At 42.8% G+C, this 15,370-nt stretch overlaps 1 protein-coding gene across 7 annotated transcripts in view; it reads left to right on the top strand.

Annotated features, from left to right (window-relative positions):
- The window catches only part of larp1 (La ribonucleoprotein 1, translational regulator), a 58,152-nt gene that overhangs the window by 13,998 nt on the left and 28,784 nt on the right, over positions 1 to 15,370 (top strand). For 5 of the 7 annotated variants that reach the window (XM_036989567.1, XM_036989569.1, XM_036989568.1 and 2 more), the window contains exons 2-4: positions 10,913 to 10,983; positions 12,239 to 12,304; positions 14,780 to 14,860. In XM_036989567.1, coding sequence (XP_036845462.1) covers positions 10,913 to 10,983; positions 12,239 to 12,304; positions 14,780 to 14,860 — 218 coding nt within the window. The remainder of the gene's footprint in view (positions 1 to 10,912; positions 10,984 to 12,238; positions 12,305 to 14,779; positions 14,861 to 15,370) is intronic. The other 2 variants (XM_036989570.1, XM_036989573.1) reach the window with 2 other exon arrangements.

Below are 15,370 nucleotides of genomic sequence, written 5' to 3'. Positions count from 1 at the left end.
TGACCTTTTAAAAAAAAATCTGATTTGCATGGAGCACAGTGTGGAAGGCATGCCTAATACCCACGTGGGATACATCGTTCACCACTGAACACGCCATCCTTGAGTTTGGTCTGTGTTCAAGAGGAACCGTTTTGAAGAGAGGGCATGTACAAAGTCAAGCTTTTCTAAAATGTTCATTCCCTCTTGACAGTTTGAAACTGTATTACTGCGGTCCCTGGATCATTTTACTCTCCTGCGTCTTAACCTTAAGCTGTGTGTTGCAAGTTTTTTTTTTTTTTTTTTTGCTTTTGTTCCAATGGCTTTATTAGCTTTTTTCATAGAGCGAGACCCTTTGGCCCAGTTCTTTTAATCAGTGTGACAATGGGGTTTTTAATGCTACTGCTTAAGTGTGGAGACACACCATGTTAAGACCTCTTATCTTCGTTTTAGCATTATTTTTTAAAATGTGTTTTGTTGTTGTTGTCGTTTGAAAGGTCTTACTGAAAAACTACCCTGAGTTCACTATCAGCTTTGCTGATAGCATTTAGGATTTTGAGAATTGGGGACATTTTATCTTTTGAAAGTTAATGATTAATATTTTTTTTTTTTTTTTTAGACCAGAGTACATGCACCTTTTTTATTTTTTTATAAAACGAGACTGGCTTGTTGCCGAGAGTAAGGCTGTTGCCTGAAAATCAGTAGCTTAGGTGGTGTAATAAAATAACATTCTAGTTGGGCTCTGGCATGAGTTCTTGCGATAGAAAACGATTGGTGTCGTCAGCTGTGGGGATGTAGCTTTTGGGACGTCAACACCTTTTTTTTTTTATCTAATAAATAGTTGAGGAAACCATTTTGTTAGCACATGGCAATCAACATAGGCCCCATAACACCCCCCCCCCTTACGCACAACTGTTTGCCCAATTCATCAGGTCAGAAGCGTTCAAATTCTTTGACAGCCATTACCTTCGACTGTGGAACTCTCGGGTAATCCACCCCCTATCAAAAAAGGTCAGGAGGTCATTAGAGAGGGTCATAGTCAATCTTTAGTCCTATGAGTTCAGTTCCACCCTGCTCTCGCGCCGCTCTGGATCGGTCCAGTTGGCTCGGGTTCTCTTTTTTTTTTAATGTTTGGTAACCACACATTCTTTCATTCAGAGGTGATCTGTCGCAATCTTATTAAGAGTTGAAGATGAATATGATGAATCCTACGGATGGGTTAGTTGACGAGTGGCGCAGCAGTCGAAGGCCGTGCTTGAGGCGTCACTACAGACCCGGGTTCGATCCCGGGCTGTGTTGTCTTGCCCCGAAAGACCCATGAGGCGGCGCACAATTTGGCCCAGCGTCGCCCGGGTTAGGGGGAAGGTTCATGGCTGGGATGCCCTTGTACCCATCGCGCTCTAGCGACTCCTGTGGCGGGCCAGGCGCAGTGCACGCCGACACAGTCGTCAGTTGTACGGCGTTATCCTCCGACGCATGGGTGCGGCTGGCTTCCGGGTTAAGCGAGCAGTGTGTCGAGAAGCAGTGTGGCTTGGCAGGGTCGTGTTTCGGAGGACGCACGGCTCTTGACCTGCGCCTCTCCAGAGATGGGACAAGACTAACTACCAATTAGATATCAGAAAATTGGGGTGAAAAGATGCATGCTTGGGAAGGGTTTTGGCAGAAGATGGGCAGAAAACTACTGCTTTAGAATAGAACCAAAGTTTGTTTCCCTACTGGTCTTGGCTCTGTTCACCTGAATCCTCGTTCGTTACTGCACAGGTAGCCCCTCCCTGTTTCAGTGAATTTTCTTCCGTTCGTTACCTGGGTAAATATGACCCTGTCCCAGCTCGTAACGCGGGATGCCGTGAGCACTACCACCTGTTTGAGAGGGACGTCTGGAGTACTGCAGCCACCAGCACTGCTTACGGACAGACAACATTTGCAAAGTTAAACAGGGAAATTCCCTTACAAAGATTAAGTAATTACCTGTAATCTACGTAGTAAGTGTAGCTAGTGTTAGTGCTGCAATGACTCTTAACCAGTGCATCTTACTGATGAGCATATAAAGTGATTTGAGTGGGATACAGTTCCTAAGTAGTTTATTTTACCTTTATTTAACTAGGCAAGTCAGTTAAGAACAAATTCTTATTTTCAATGACGGCCTGTTCAGGGGCAGAACGCTATATTTGTACCATGTCAGCTCGGGGGTTTGAACTTGCAACCTTCCGGTTACTAGTCCAACACTCTAACCACTAGGCTACCCTGCCTCCCTCTAAGGACACAGGATAGGGGGGAGGGGGGGGGGGGGGGGGGTGTAGCTGTCGGTCAGTCACCATCTATAGTTGCTAATTGGTGGATTTGTTAATCCACATGAAAGGATTGTAATGCGTCTAATTTAAATCTGTACTTTGAAACGCGTAAGAAAAGCGAATCTCGTTTTTTTTTGTTTTTTTTGTCCGTCCTTTTTTTATTACAATTATATTTTTTATCAAAACTATGAAATGATACATATGGAATCATGTAGTAACCAAAAAAAAGTGTTAAACAAATCAAAATATATTTTAGATTCTTCAAAGTAGCTACCCTTTGCCTTGATCGGAGCTTTGCATGCTATTGGAATTCTCTCGACTAGCTTCCCCTGGAATGCTTTTCCAACAGTCTTGAAGGAGTTCCCACATATGCTGAGCACTTGTTGGCTGCTTTTCCTTCACTCTGCGGTCCAGCTCATCCCAAACCATCTTAATTGGGTTGAGTTCGGGTGATTGTGGAGGCCAGGTCATCTGATGCAGCGCTCCATCACTCTCCTTCTTGGTCAAATAGCCCTTACACAGCCTAGAGGTGTGTTGAGTCATTGTCCTGTTGGGGGAAAAAATTATAGTCCCACTAAGCGCAAACCAGATGGGGTGGCGTATCGCTGCAGAGTGCTGTGGTAGCCATGCTGGTTAAGTGTGCTTTGTAATTCTAAATAAATCACAAGACCGTGTCACCAGCTAAGCACCATCACACGACCGCCATGCTTCACGGTGGGAACTACACGTGCAGAGATCATCTGTTCACCTATTCTGCGTGTCACAAAGACACGGCGGTTGGAACCAAAAATCTCAAATTTGGACTCATCACACCAAAGGACAGATTTCCACCAGTCTAATGTCCTTTGGTTGTGTTTCTTGGCCAAAGCAAGTCTCTTATTATTATTCATGACTTAAAGTAATGGACTGTCATTTCTCTTTTGCTTATTTGAGCTGTTCTTGCCATAATATGGACTTGGTCTTTTAGCCCTATTTGGTATCTTCAGTATACCACCCCTGCCATGTCACAACACAACTGATTTGACTCAAACGCATTAAGAAGGAAAGAAATTCAAAAAATGAACTTTTAACAAGGCACACCTGTTAATTGAGATGCATTCCAGGTGACTACCTCATGAAACTGGTTGAGAGAATGCTAAGATGCAAAGCTGCTACTTTGAAGAATCTCAAATATACAATATATTTTGATTTGTTTAACACTTTTTGGGTTACTACATGATTCCATATGTGTTATTTCATAGTTGTGATGTCTTCACTGTTATTCTACAATGTAGAAAATAGTGAAAAATATAGGAAAACCCTTACAATGAGTAGGTGTCCAAACTTTTGACTGGTACTCAGTATTCAGACCCCCTCGACTTTTTCCACATTTTGTTACGTTAGTCTTAATGTAACAATTTACACTACCTCATAATGACAAAGCCAAAACATATATATATTATTTAGAAACCCAGCCTAAAACCCCAAACAGCAAGCAATGCAGATGTAGAATCACGGTGGCTAGGAAAAACTCCCTAGAAAGGCAGGAACCTAAGAAGAAACCTAGAGAGGAACCAGGCTATGAGGGGTGGCCAGTCCTCTTCTGGCTGTGCCGGGTGGAGATTATAACAGAACATGACCAAGATGTTCAAACGTTCATAGATGACCAGCCAAATAATTGTCACATTGGTTGTAGAGGGTGCAACAGGTCAGCACCTCAGGAGTAAATGTCAGTTGGCTTTTCATAGCCGATCGAGTGGCTTTGGCTCTAGGAGGTGTCTTGGTGGTTCCAAATGAATGATGGAGACCAATGTGTTCTTTGGGACCTTCAATGCTGTAGAATTTTGTGTGTGTGTGCTTTTCCAAATCCTGTTTAATCATTTGAATTTACCTCAGGTGGTCTCCAATCAAGTTTTAGAAACATCTCAAGGGATGATCAATGGAAACAGGATGCACCCGAGCTTAATTTCTACTCTCCATATAGCAAAAGGGTCTGAATACTTATGTCATTTAGGTTTTTCTGTTTGTTTTGGTGGGAAGAAAGTCGAGGGGTCTGAATACTTTCCCAATGGACTGTGCATGCGTACATGCCAACAAGCTGATTTTTGAAGAAGTGAGCACAAAGAGATCATGTCCTGCTACAGTTTGAAATTCTTAACTCTTAAGTGGAGGGCAGGCCCAACACAGAAATCCCACCCCACACACACACACTTCTGTTCACCATTTTCTTTTAGTAAGTGGCTTTGGCTGAGTTTATTTTTTTAGCTTCTCACTGTGTGTCTGGCTTTGTCCGAGGCCATGATTGCCAGTAAGGAGATTTATACAGATTTGCATGGGTTGTCAACAGCCCAGCAGCTGAGCAGCGTGCTACACAACCTCACCAGCTCAATGCTTCCTTATGTTCGTCAGTTGTGCGACTACTTTCACGGCGCTCCCGGGTTCACAATGGACAGGCTTTGGTAGAGTACAGTATGGTCTACATAATCGGATGAATGTGAACTCCGGTCAGGTGCAGTACATTCACCGTCTGTCCTAATTCAACTTAAAACACAGTGCAGTCTTTTTTTTGTGGTTTTAGTGGTTAGGTTTCTGCAGTATCGCCAGAGCACATGCTTTCAGACATTCCCATGCTGTTACTTAGGCCTGAATCAAGAGTTGACTGTGACTGCTTTCCTAATGACCACCCGCACGTAACCGCTGCCACTCCACTCTGACTCTGTACCGGTACCCCTGTATATAGCCTCCACTCTGACTCTGTACCGGTACCCCCCTGTATATAGTCTCCACATTGACTCTGTACCGGTACCCCCTGTATATAGCCTCCACATTGACTCTGTACCGGTACCCCCCTGTATATAGCCTCCACATTGACTCTCTACTGTAATACCCTGTATATAGTCTCCACATTGACCTGTACCGGTACCCCCTGTATATAGCCTCCACATTGACCTGTACCGGTACCCCCTGTATATAGCCTCCACATTGACTCTGTACCGGTACCCCCTGTATATAGCCTCCACATTGACTCTGTACCGGTACCCCCTGTATATAGCCTCCACATTGACTCTGTACCGGTACCCCCTGTATATAGCCTCCACATTGACTCTGTACCGGTACCCCCTGTGTATAGCCTCCACATTGACTCTGTACCGGTACCCCCTGTGTATAGCCTCCACATTGACTCTGTACCGTAATACCCTGTATATAGCCTCCACATTGACTCTGTACCGGTACCCCCTGTATATAGCCTCCACATTGACTCTGTACCGGTACCCCCTGTATATAGCCTCCACATTGACTCTGTACCGGTACCCCCTGTATATAGCCTCCACATTGACTCTGTACCGGTACCCCCTGTATATAGCCTCCACATTGACTCTGTACCGGTACACCCTGTATATAGCCTCCACATTGACTCTGTACCGGTACCCCCTGTATATAGCCTCCACATTGACTCTGTACCGGTACCCCCTGTATATAGCCTCCACATGGACTCTGTACCGGTACCCCCTGTATATAGCCTCCACATTGACTCTGTACCGGTACCCCCTGTATATAGCCTCCACATTGACTCTGTACCGGTACCCCCTGTATATAGCCTCCACATTGACTCTGTACCGGTACCCCCTGTATATAGCCTCCATATTGACTCTGTACCGGTACACCCTGTATATAACCTCCATATTGACTCTGTACCGTAATACCCTGTATATAGCCTCCACATTGACTCTGTACCGTAATACCCTGTATATAGCCTCCACATTGACTCTGTATCGTAATACCCTGTATATAGCCTCCACATTGACTCTGTACCGTAATACCCTGTATATAGCCTCCACATTGACTCTGTACCGTAATACCCTGTATATAGCCTCCACATTGACTCTGTACCGTAATACCCTGTATATAGCCTCCACATTGACTTTGCACCGTAATACCCTGTATAAAGTCTCGCTACTGTTATTTTAATGCTGCTCTTTAACCAGTTAGAGCTCTAGGGGCGCTATTTCATTTTTGGATAAAAAACGTTCCCGTTTTAAGCGCGATATTTTGTCACGAAAAGATGCTCGACTATGCATATTCTTGACAGTTTTGGAAAGAAAACACTCTGAAGTTTCAGAATCTGCAAAGATTTTGTCTGTAAGTGCCCCAGAACTCATTCTACAGGCGAAACCAAGATGATGCATCACCCAGGAATTAGCAGAATTTCTGAAGCTCTGTTTTCCATTCTCTCCTTATATGGCTGTGATTGCGCAAGGAATGAGCCTACACTTTCTGTCGTTCGCCCAAGGTCTTAGCAGCATTGTGACGTATTTGTAGGCATATCATTGGAAGATTGGCCATAAGAGACTACATTTTCCAGAGGTCCGCCCGGTGTCCTTTGTCTAAATTTGTGCGTAATCTTCAGGTGCGGTCATTTTCTCCTGGGATTCAGGAGAGAAAGCATGTATCCAAGAACGATGTATCAATGAAGAGATATGTGAAAAACACCTTGAGGCTTGATTCTAAAAAACGTTTGCCATGTTTTCAGTCGATATTATGGAGTTAATTTGGAAAAAAGTTTGCGTTTTGAGGACTGAATTTATGGATTTTTTTTGGTAGCCAAATGTGATGTATAAAACGGAGCTATTTCTAATACACAAGGAATCTTTTTGGAAAAACTGAGCATCTGCTATCTAACTGAGAGTATCCTCATTGAAAACATCAGAAGTTCTTCAAAGGTAAATGATTTTATTTGAAGGCTTTTATGTTTTTGTTAATGTTGCGTGCTGGATGCTAACGCTAATGCTAACGCTAAATGCTAACGCGAAATGCTAACTCTAGCTAGCTACTTTTACACAAATGATTGTTTTCCTATGGTTGAGAAGCATATTTTGAAAATCTGAGATGACAGTGTTGTTTACAAAAGGCTAAGCTTGAGAGATGGCATATTTATTTCATTTCATTTGCGATTTTCATAAATAGTTAACGTTGTGTTATGCTAATGAGCTTGCTGATAGATTTACACAATCCTGGATACAGGGGTTTTTTCATAGCTAAACGTGACGCAGAAAACGGAGCGATTTGTCCTAAACAAATAATCTTTCAGGAAAAACTGAACATTTGCTATCTGAGAGTCTCCTCATTGAAAACATCTGAAGTTCTTCAAAGGTAAATGATTTTTTTGAATGCTTTTCTGTTTTTTTGTGTAAATGTTGCCAGCTGAATGCTAATGCTAAATGCTACGTTAGCCATCAATACTGTTACACAAATGATTGTTTTGCAATGGTTGAGAAGCATATTTTGAAAATCTGAGATGACAGTGTTGTTAACAAAAGGCTAAGCTTGAGAGCTAGCATATTTATTTCATTTGATTTGCGATTTTCATGAATAGTTAACGTTGCGTTATGGTAATGAGCTTGAGTCTGTATTCACGAACCCGGATCCGGGATGGGGAGATCAGAAAGGTTAACTATTTGTTGTTTACATTTAAAAACATTTTTTTTTTTTTTTACTTAACCAACAATAAGAAAAATAAGTGTTAGGGGCTTGTCCGTAAGTCTACTTACTACACATTGTATTTGGCACATGACAAATAAAATTTGATTTGAAATGGCACCTTATACCCTATATAGTACACTACTTTTGACCTATGGAGAACTGAAGGTTTAGCAGCTTCATAATGGGCTGTTATAACCTCCTAAATGAGATATCAGACAGGCTCGATAATGGGCTGTTATAACCTCCTAAATGAGATATCAGACAGGCTCGATAATGGGCTGTTATAACCTCCTAAATGAGATATCAGACAGGCTCGATGATGGGCTGTTATAACCTCCTAAATGAGATATCAGACAGGCTCGATAATGGGCTGTTATAACCTCCTAAATGAGATATCAGACAGGCTCAATTATGGCCTGTTATAACCTCCTAAATGAGATATCAGTCAGGCTCAATAATGGGCTGTTATAACCTCCTAAATGAGATATCAGACAGGCTCGATAATGGGCTGTTATAACCTCCTAAATGAGATATCAGACAGGCTCGATAATGGGCTGTTATAACCTCCTAAATGAGATATCAGACAGGCTCGATAATGGGCTGTTATAACCTCCTAAATGAGATATCAGACAGGCTCAATAATGGGCTGTTATAACCTCTGAAATGAGATATCAGACAGGCTCAATAATGGGCTGTTATAACCTCCTAAATAAGATATCAGACAGGCTCAAAAATGGGCTGTTATAACTTTCTAAATGAGAGATCAGACAGGCTCGATAATGGGCTGTTATAACCTCCTAAATGAGATATCAGACAGGCTCAATAATGGGCTGTTATAACCTCCTAAATGAGAGATCAGACAGGCTCGATAATGGGCTGTTATAACCTCCTAAATGAGATATCAGACAGGCTCAATAATGGGCTGTTATAACCTCCGAAATGAGATATCAGACAGGCTCGATAATGGGCTGTTATAACCTCCTAAATGAGATATCAGACAGGCTCAATAATGGCCACTAAGAGTGTGCAAAGTTGTCATCAAGGCAAAGGGTACTTATATATTATATTAATATAAAATATATTTTAATTGGTTTTTACACGATTCCTTATTGTTATTTCATAGTTTTGTCTTCACTATTGTTCTACAATGTAGGACATCTTAAAAAGGTAAAAACCCTTTAAATGAGTAGGTGTTGACTGGTACTGTACATTTTAAGTGAGTGTTGCATTTTGTGCACAGAATTAGCCTTTTTTTAAATGAAGAATAAGTGGTCCACGAGAGAGTATAGGGAGCCATTTGTGAACCTGTGACTCGCTTTGACCCGGAAGGCGTTCCTTCTGCCAACGCCATGAGCCATCGGATATCCCACAACGTATTCCTAGTTTGCTCTGCTAGTGGAATTGATGGGGATAAAAAAAAAAAAAAAACATGGCTCCGTGACCGTGCGGAGTTATTAGTTCAATTTTAGGAGACTCGTTAAATCCTAACGACGACCCAGGTCTGATTCCCAAATGGCACCTCGTTCCCTATGCGTTGTGTTACTGTTGTCCAGAGCCCGTAAGGTTTTGATCCACAGCAGAGTACTGCATAGAGAACGAGGTGCTGTTTGGGACGTAACCAAGAGGTTAACCTTTCTGATCTCCCCATCCCGGATCCGGGTTCGTGAATACAGACTCAAGCTCATTACCATAACGCAACGTTAACTATTCATGAAAATCGCAAATGAAATGAAATAAATATGCTAGCTCTCAAGCTTAGCCTTTTGTTAACAACACTGTCATCTCAGATTTTCAAAATATGCTTCTCAACCATTGCAAAACAATCATTTGTGTAACAGTATTGATGGCTAACGTAGCATTTAGCATTAGCATTCAGCTGGCAACATTTACACAAAAAAACAGAAAAGCATTCAAAAAAATCATTTACCTTTGAAGAACTTCAGATGTTTTCATTGAGGAGACTCTCAGATAGCAAATGTTCAGTTTTTCCTGAAAGATTATTTGTTTAGGACAAATCGCTCCGTTTTCTGCGTCACGTTTAGCTATGAAAAAACCCCTGTATCCAGGATTGTGTAAATCTATCAGCAAGCTCATTAGCATAACACAACGTTAACTATTTATGAAAATCGCAAATGAAATGAAATAAATATGCCATCTCTCAAGCTTAGCCTTTTGTAAACAACACTGTCATCTCAGATTTTCAAAATATGCTTCTCAACCATAGGAAAACAATCATTTGTGTAAAAGTAGCTAGCTAGAGTTAGCATTTCGCGTTAGCATTTAGCGTTAGCATTAGCGTTAGCATCCAGCACGCAACATTAACAAAAACATAAAAGCCTTCAAATAAAATCATTTACCTTTGAAGAACTTCTGATGTTTTCAATGAGGATACTCTCAGTTAGATAGCAGATGCTCAGTTTTTCCAAAAAGATTCCTTGTGTATTAGAAATAGCTCCGTTTTATACATCACATTTGGCTACCAAAAAAAATCCATAAATTCAGTCCTCAAAACGCAAACTTTTTTCCAAATTAACTCCATAATATCGACTGAAAACATGGCAAACGTTGTTTAGAATCAATCCTCAAGGTGTTTTTCACATATCTCTTCATTGATACATCGTTCTTGGAAACATGCTTTCTCTCCTGAATCCCAGGAGAAAATGCCTGCACCTGAAGATTACGCACAAATTTAGACAAAGGACACCGGGCGGACCTCTGGAAAATGTAGTCTCTTATGGCCAATCTTCCAATGATATGCCTACAAATACGTCACAATGCTGCTAAGACCTTGGGCGAACGACAGAAAGTGTAGGCTCATTCCTTGCGCAATCACAGCCATATAAGGAGAGAATGGAAAACAGAGCTTCAGAAATTCTGCTAATTCCTGGGTGATGCATCATCTTGGTTTCGCCTGTAGAATGAGTTCTGGGGCACTTACAGACAAAATCTTTGCAGATTCTGAAACTTCAGAGTGTTTTCTTTCCAAAACTGTCAAGAATATGCATAGTCGAGCATCTTTTCGTGACAAAATATCGCGCTTAAAACGGGAACGTTTTTTATCCAAAAATGAAATAGCGCCCCTAGAGCTCTAAGAGGTTAAGTAGACATCTTTTATTGACGGCTGTACAAGGCAGACTATCATTGGTTGTGATGTCCACCATCCTTTGTTGTTGTTGTTTCTACAGAGCTGCCGCACACAACAGGCCCGGCCAAGGTGGTGAAGGCCCCAAATCCCCGGCCTCGGAGAGGAGGAAAGGTAACAATCCACCTACTGCTGGCCAATCCAATGCATGTGTGTGTATTTCGAAACAGGCCATGCTTCCTGGTATGCAAATGATTAGAAACCCTCTGAAGTGCTTCATTCACACCGTTTTGGATTTTTTGTTTTCTACCTTTGTTGTACAATAGGACCTATTCTGGACCACACCCTGTTGGTTGATGTTGTGGAGCTTTAATGTGATCAGCATAAAGTCATGTTGGTCTTTCTCTCTCTCTCGCTGTGTCCCTATGGGGCCCCCCTCTGTCTTTCTCTCTCTCTCTCGCTCTCTGTCCCTATGGGGCCCCCTCTGTCTTTCTCTCTCTCTCTCTGTCCCTATGGGGGCCCCTCTGTCTTTTTCTCTCTCTCTCTCTCTGTCCCTTTGGGGCCCCCTCGGCCTTTCTCTCTCTCGCTCTCTGTCCCTATGGGGCCCCCTCTGTCTTTCTCTCTCTCTCTCTGTGTCCCTATGGGGCCCCATCGGTCTTTTTCTCTCTGTCCCTATGGGGCTTGGTCAAAAGTATTGCACTATATAGGGAATAGGGTGCTATAGTAGTGCACTATATAGGGAATAGGGTGCCATAGTAGTGCACTATATAGGGAATAGGGTGCTATAGTAGTGCACTATATAGGGAATAGGGTGCTATAGTAGTGCACTATATAGGGAATAGGGTGCTATAGTAGTGCACTATATAGGGAATAGGGTGCTATAGTAGTGCACTATATAGGGAATAGGGTGCTATAGTAGTGCACTATATAGGGAATAGGGTGCTATAGTAGTGCACTATATAGGGAATAGGGTGCTATAGTAGTGCACTATATAGGGAATAGGGTGCTATAGTAGTGCACTATATAGGGAATAGGGTGCTATAGTAGTGCACTATATAGGGAATAGGGTGCTATAGTAGTGCACTATATAGGGAATAGGGTGCTATAGTAGTGCACTATATAGGGAATAGGGTGCTATAGTAGTGCACTATATAGGGAACAGGGTGCTATAGTAGTGCACTATATAGGGAACAGGGTGCTATAGTAGTGTACTATATAGGGAACAGGGTGCTATAGTAGTGCACTATATAGGGAATAGGGTGCTATAGTAGTGCACTATATAGGGAATAGGGTGCTATAGTAGTGCACTATATAGGGAATAGGGTGCTATAGTAGTGCACTATATAGGGGTTAGGTTCCCATTCGGGACAAACTATCTAAACAGTGTTAAATTCCTTGGATGTTTTTTATTCTATGTATTTTTTTTTAGGTTGGGGATTTTGGAGATGCTATGAACTGGCCAACACCAGGGGAGATCGCAACTAAAGAGACGCAGGTAATTCAGCGCCCGGAGATCTGCTCACACACAGACACACACACACACACACACACACACACACACACACACACACACACACACACACACCAGTGGCCAGTTAAGTAGGGTACAGTACTGTTTGCAGTAGTAGTGAACACACAGCCTCTCTTAGATATCAGGTTTTCCTCCCACAATTAAAAAAAGAAAGAAGTTTCTGTCTTAAAACATCTGTACGTAACAGAAGGTAAGCTTGGCATAGAGGAACTACTTCACCACCTTTATCCGCTTGAATTAAATAGTAGCTAGCAAGATGGAGATCAAGGAGTTTCTGTTTTTTAAAATTGTTTTTATAGAGTGTATTTCACAGGTGGCTAGTTGGCATCAACGACCTTCTCTTAAACCACTTAAACTAACATTTTTCCTGCAAACTTGGGTTTTGAAATCGCAACTTTCTGGCATGTCTGCCTCGTTATTTGTTTGAGAGAGTTGTCTGCCTGAAGAGAAACCCACCCCAGAATATATATATTTTTCTCATCCAAGTTGCCGAAAGAGTCCCGTCATTGAAACTAGATCCTAGTTACTGCTGTTGCCTAGGGTCGGGTTTCGGAGACTGGAGAACACACAGCTCTTGTTTATTCAGACGGTTACAGGACCTCTCTCTCTACAGACAGACGGCCTCAACCAGTCACCTTGACTTATCAATTGAATAATACCTGGAGACATGTTCTTACTCCTCATTGGTGGGGAAACAACCGTGTGCAGGCTAGGCGGAGATGCAGAGTTTGAGGAACAACACAGGAGAGGAGAATAGTCACTAGGAGGATGAGACGTAAATAAAGTTGGCTCTCTATTCCCCCCCCCTTGATTATGATTATGACGCTGCTGTGGGTGTTTTGTGGTGGGGGGGCGGGTGTAATTGTAGAACGCTTTCAGACAAGTGACTCGACTGGCCCTTTTGTCTCTTAGGTGGCTACACAGTGGGACTACTTGAGGCTGTTCATAGCATGATTGGGTTGTCCTAAATGGCAACCTATTCTCTACATAGTGTAAGAAAATAGTATATTTTGAGAGCACACTTGACTATGGCCCTGCAGTTAGAAAAATGCCCCTCTTTACCCTTCCCAGAAAAATATCCCCTCTTCCCCCCCTTCCCGAGAGGTATAGGACCCCCACCCCGAGCGGTATAGGACCCCCACCCCCCACCCCGAGAGATCGACTTGAGGGCAAACATGAACTCCAAGACTCAGCTTAAATACACATCTGAGACTGGTAGAGAGACTCTGAGCTGTAGCAGTGCAGTCACCTGAGGCATCCATATGATCCAACCTTCATTTCCCTCAGGTGCTGGGTACCACGGACGGAGGATGCAACTCATTTGTGACCTCTTACAGTAGCATACCCCTGCAGGCTATTTCTGACAACTGGGATCGGGGAGATAGTTCCTCACTGGCAGAGTGACCGAAGTATAAACCCCTTTTTTAGACAGGTGGGGTGGGGGGGGGGGGGGGGGGGTGAGGCAAGGAGCGGCTGCTGCGTACGTTCTGCCAGGCTAGCGCAGGCCTGAGGAGATGTAGGTCAGAGCAGGGCTAGGAATAACCAGGCCTGGACGGGTCCCTATAGATGGGATGTCCTTTTAGGGATCCCCACAATAACCCACGGACCTCTGCTGCTATTCTGGGGGGTTGTCGGCGACCAAACTTTTTCAAACGTTGCTAAATCAGTCAGTTACTTGAAAAATTAGGTATCAGAATTTGATATTTTTTTGTACTTTTTAAAGCTTTTTAAAATAGGTTGTCTGTTTTTCCCAGAAAGCCTGTGAAGGTTTTGGTTCAGTACTGCAATGAAACTAAAGCTTTAGTATTGTCATTACTATGTCCCCAAGGGCCATTGTATCTTTTTGACAAGACAACTTCACTGCCCACAATTTCCTAGGAGAATTGTTCAGTTATTTTTAAGGTGATTTTTTTTTTTTCTAGAATTGGTTGGAATTGAGGTTAACACATTAAAGGTTGCCTACTCAGTGGTTAGGTTTGTGTTGGGTGGAGGGCCTGAATGTAGAATGCCACACCTCAACTATCACAACCCTCCCCAGACACCAAACCTTTATTCTCATTCTGTGGCGTTTTTGTGGAGTCTTTAGAATCATGCCTGCAAAATGAGAATGTTTTCTGTAGAATTCTGCCCATATAAGGTCGGCAAATTCTATAGAATGAATCGGCATTCTTGCTCTTTTAGTTTTCGATGACATGTCATAAGGAGTCTCATAACAATGATGAATTCCATACAATTTTCAATACACACTTCAGCTACATGGCATTGCAACACACGCCTATACACCATCATCATCTATCATTGTGTCTGTGTGTGTGTGTGTGTTGTTGAAATGGCATTTAAAAAAAATATATATATATATTTTCATCACGGACGCAATCCTGTAATTGGGATTGCGCTCTTATCCTAAAATACCTTCCCTTCTGTCCCCCCTGTGCTCAGATTGAAGTTGTGACTGGGATTGTGTCATGCCCCATGCCTGTCAGGCAGGTCAGAGAGGTGAGCTCCCCACGGAGATCCCCAGTAAGTTCACCCTTCACATGGACCTGAAGCAGCCTGGTCTAGGGGCCTCCACGGCCTCCTGGCTTACGTAGAACCTGAATGACTTGAACCAAAAGGATACTCCGTAGGAGTATAGTGGGGGGGGGGGGGACGTTAACCAATCAAAAAGCTTGCTGGGGAGTTTATTATAATGATAATAATAATTGGGGAGATGGTTGCATGGACCCTGATTTTTAAACTCCTGGGTTGAACAGAACTATGGAGACCCAGCATGAGAATGGTTTAGGTCCAACCGTTAAACGTAATGTGGGTCTGTGCAACCAGCAGTTTGTGGATGTCCAGACGGAGAATGATGGTGGAACGGCCTGCTGGTAGGGTGAACATAGCCATTGGAAAGCTTGACGAGTGGTATCGATTTAACTTCCAATAGCACAAAAGGAATCAGTATTTCTTCAGAAATTGGTATCCGGTTTGCTGTGGCCACCCAAGAAAATGTGCATTATATTAGTTTTTCCAGAGTGCTCAGTGGAC

The sequence above is a fragment of the Oncorhynchus mykiss genome, chromosome 10 (genome assembly GCF_013265735.2).
Source record: "Oncorhynchus mykiss isolate Arlee chromosome 10, USDA_OmykA_1.1, whole genome shotgun sequence".
Taxonomy (NCBI): domain Eukaryota; kingdom Metazoa; phylum Chordata; class Actinopteri; order Salmoniformes; family Salmonidae; genus Oncorhynchus; species Oncorhynchus mykiss.
The sequence above is the reverse complement of the archived record's forward strand: the minus strand, read 5'-3'. Positions and strand labels throughout refer to the sequence as shown.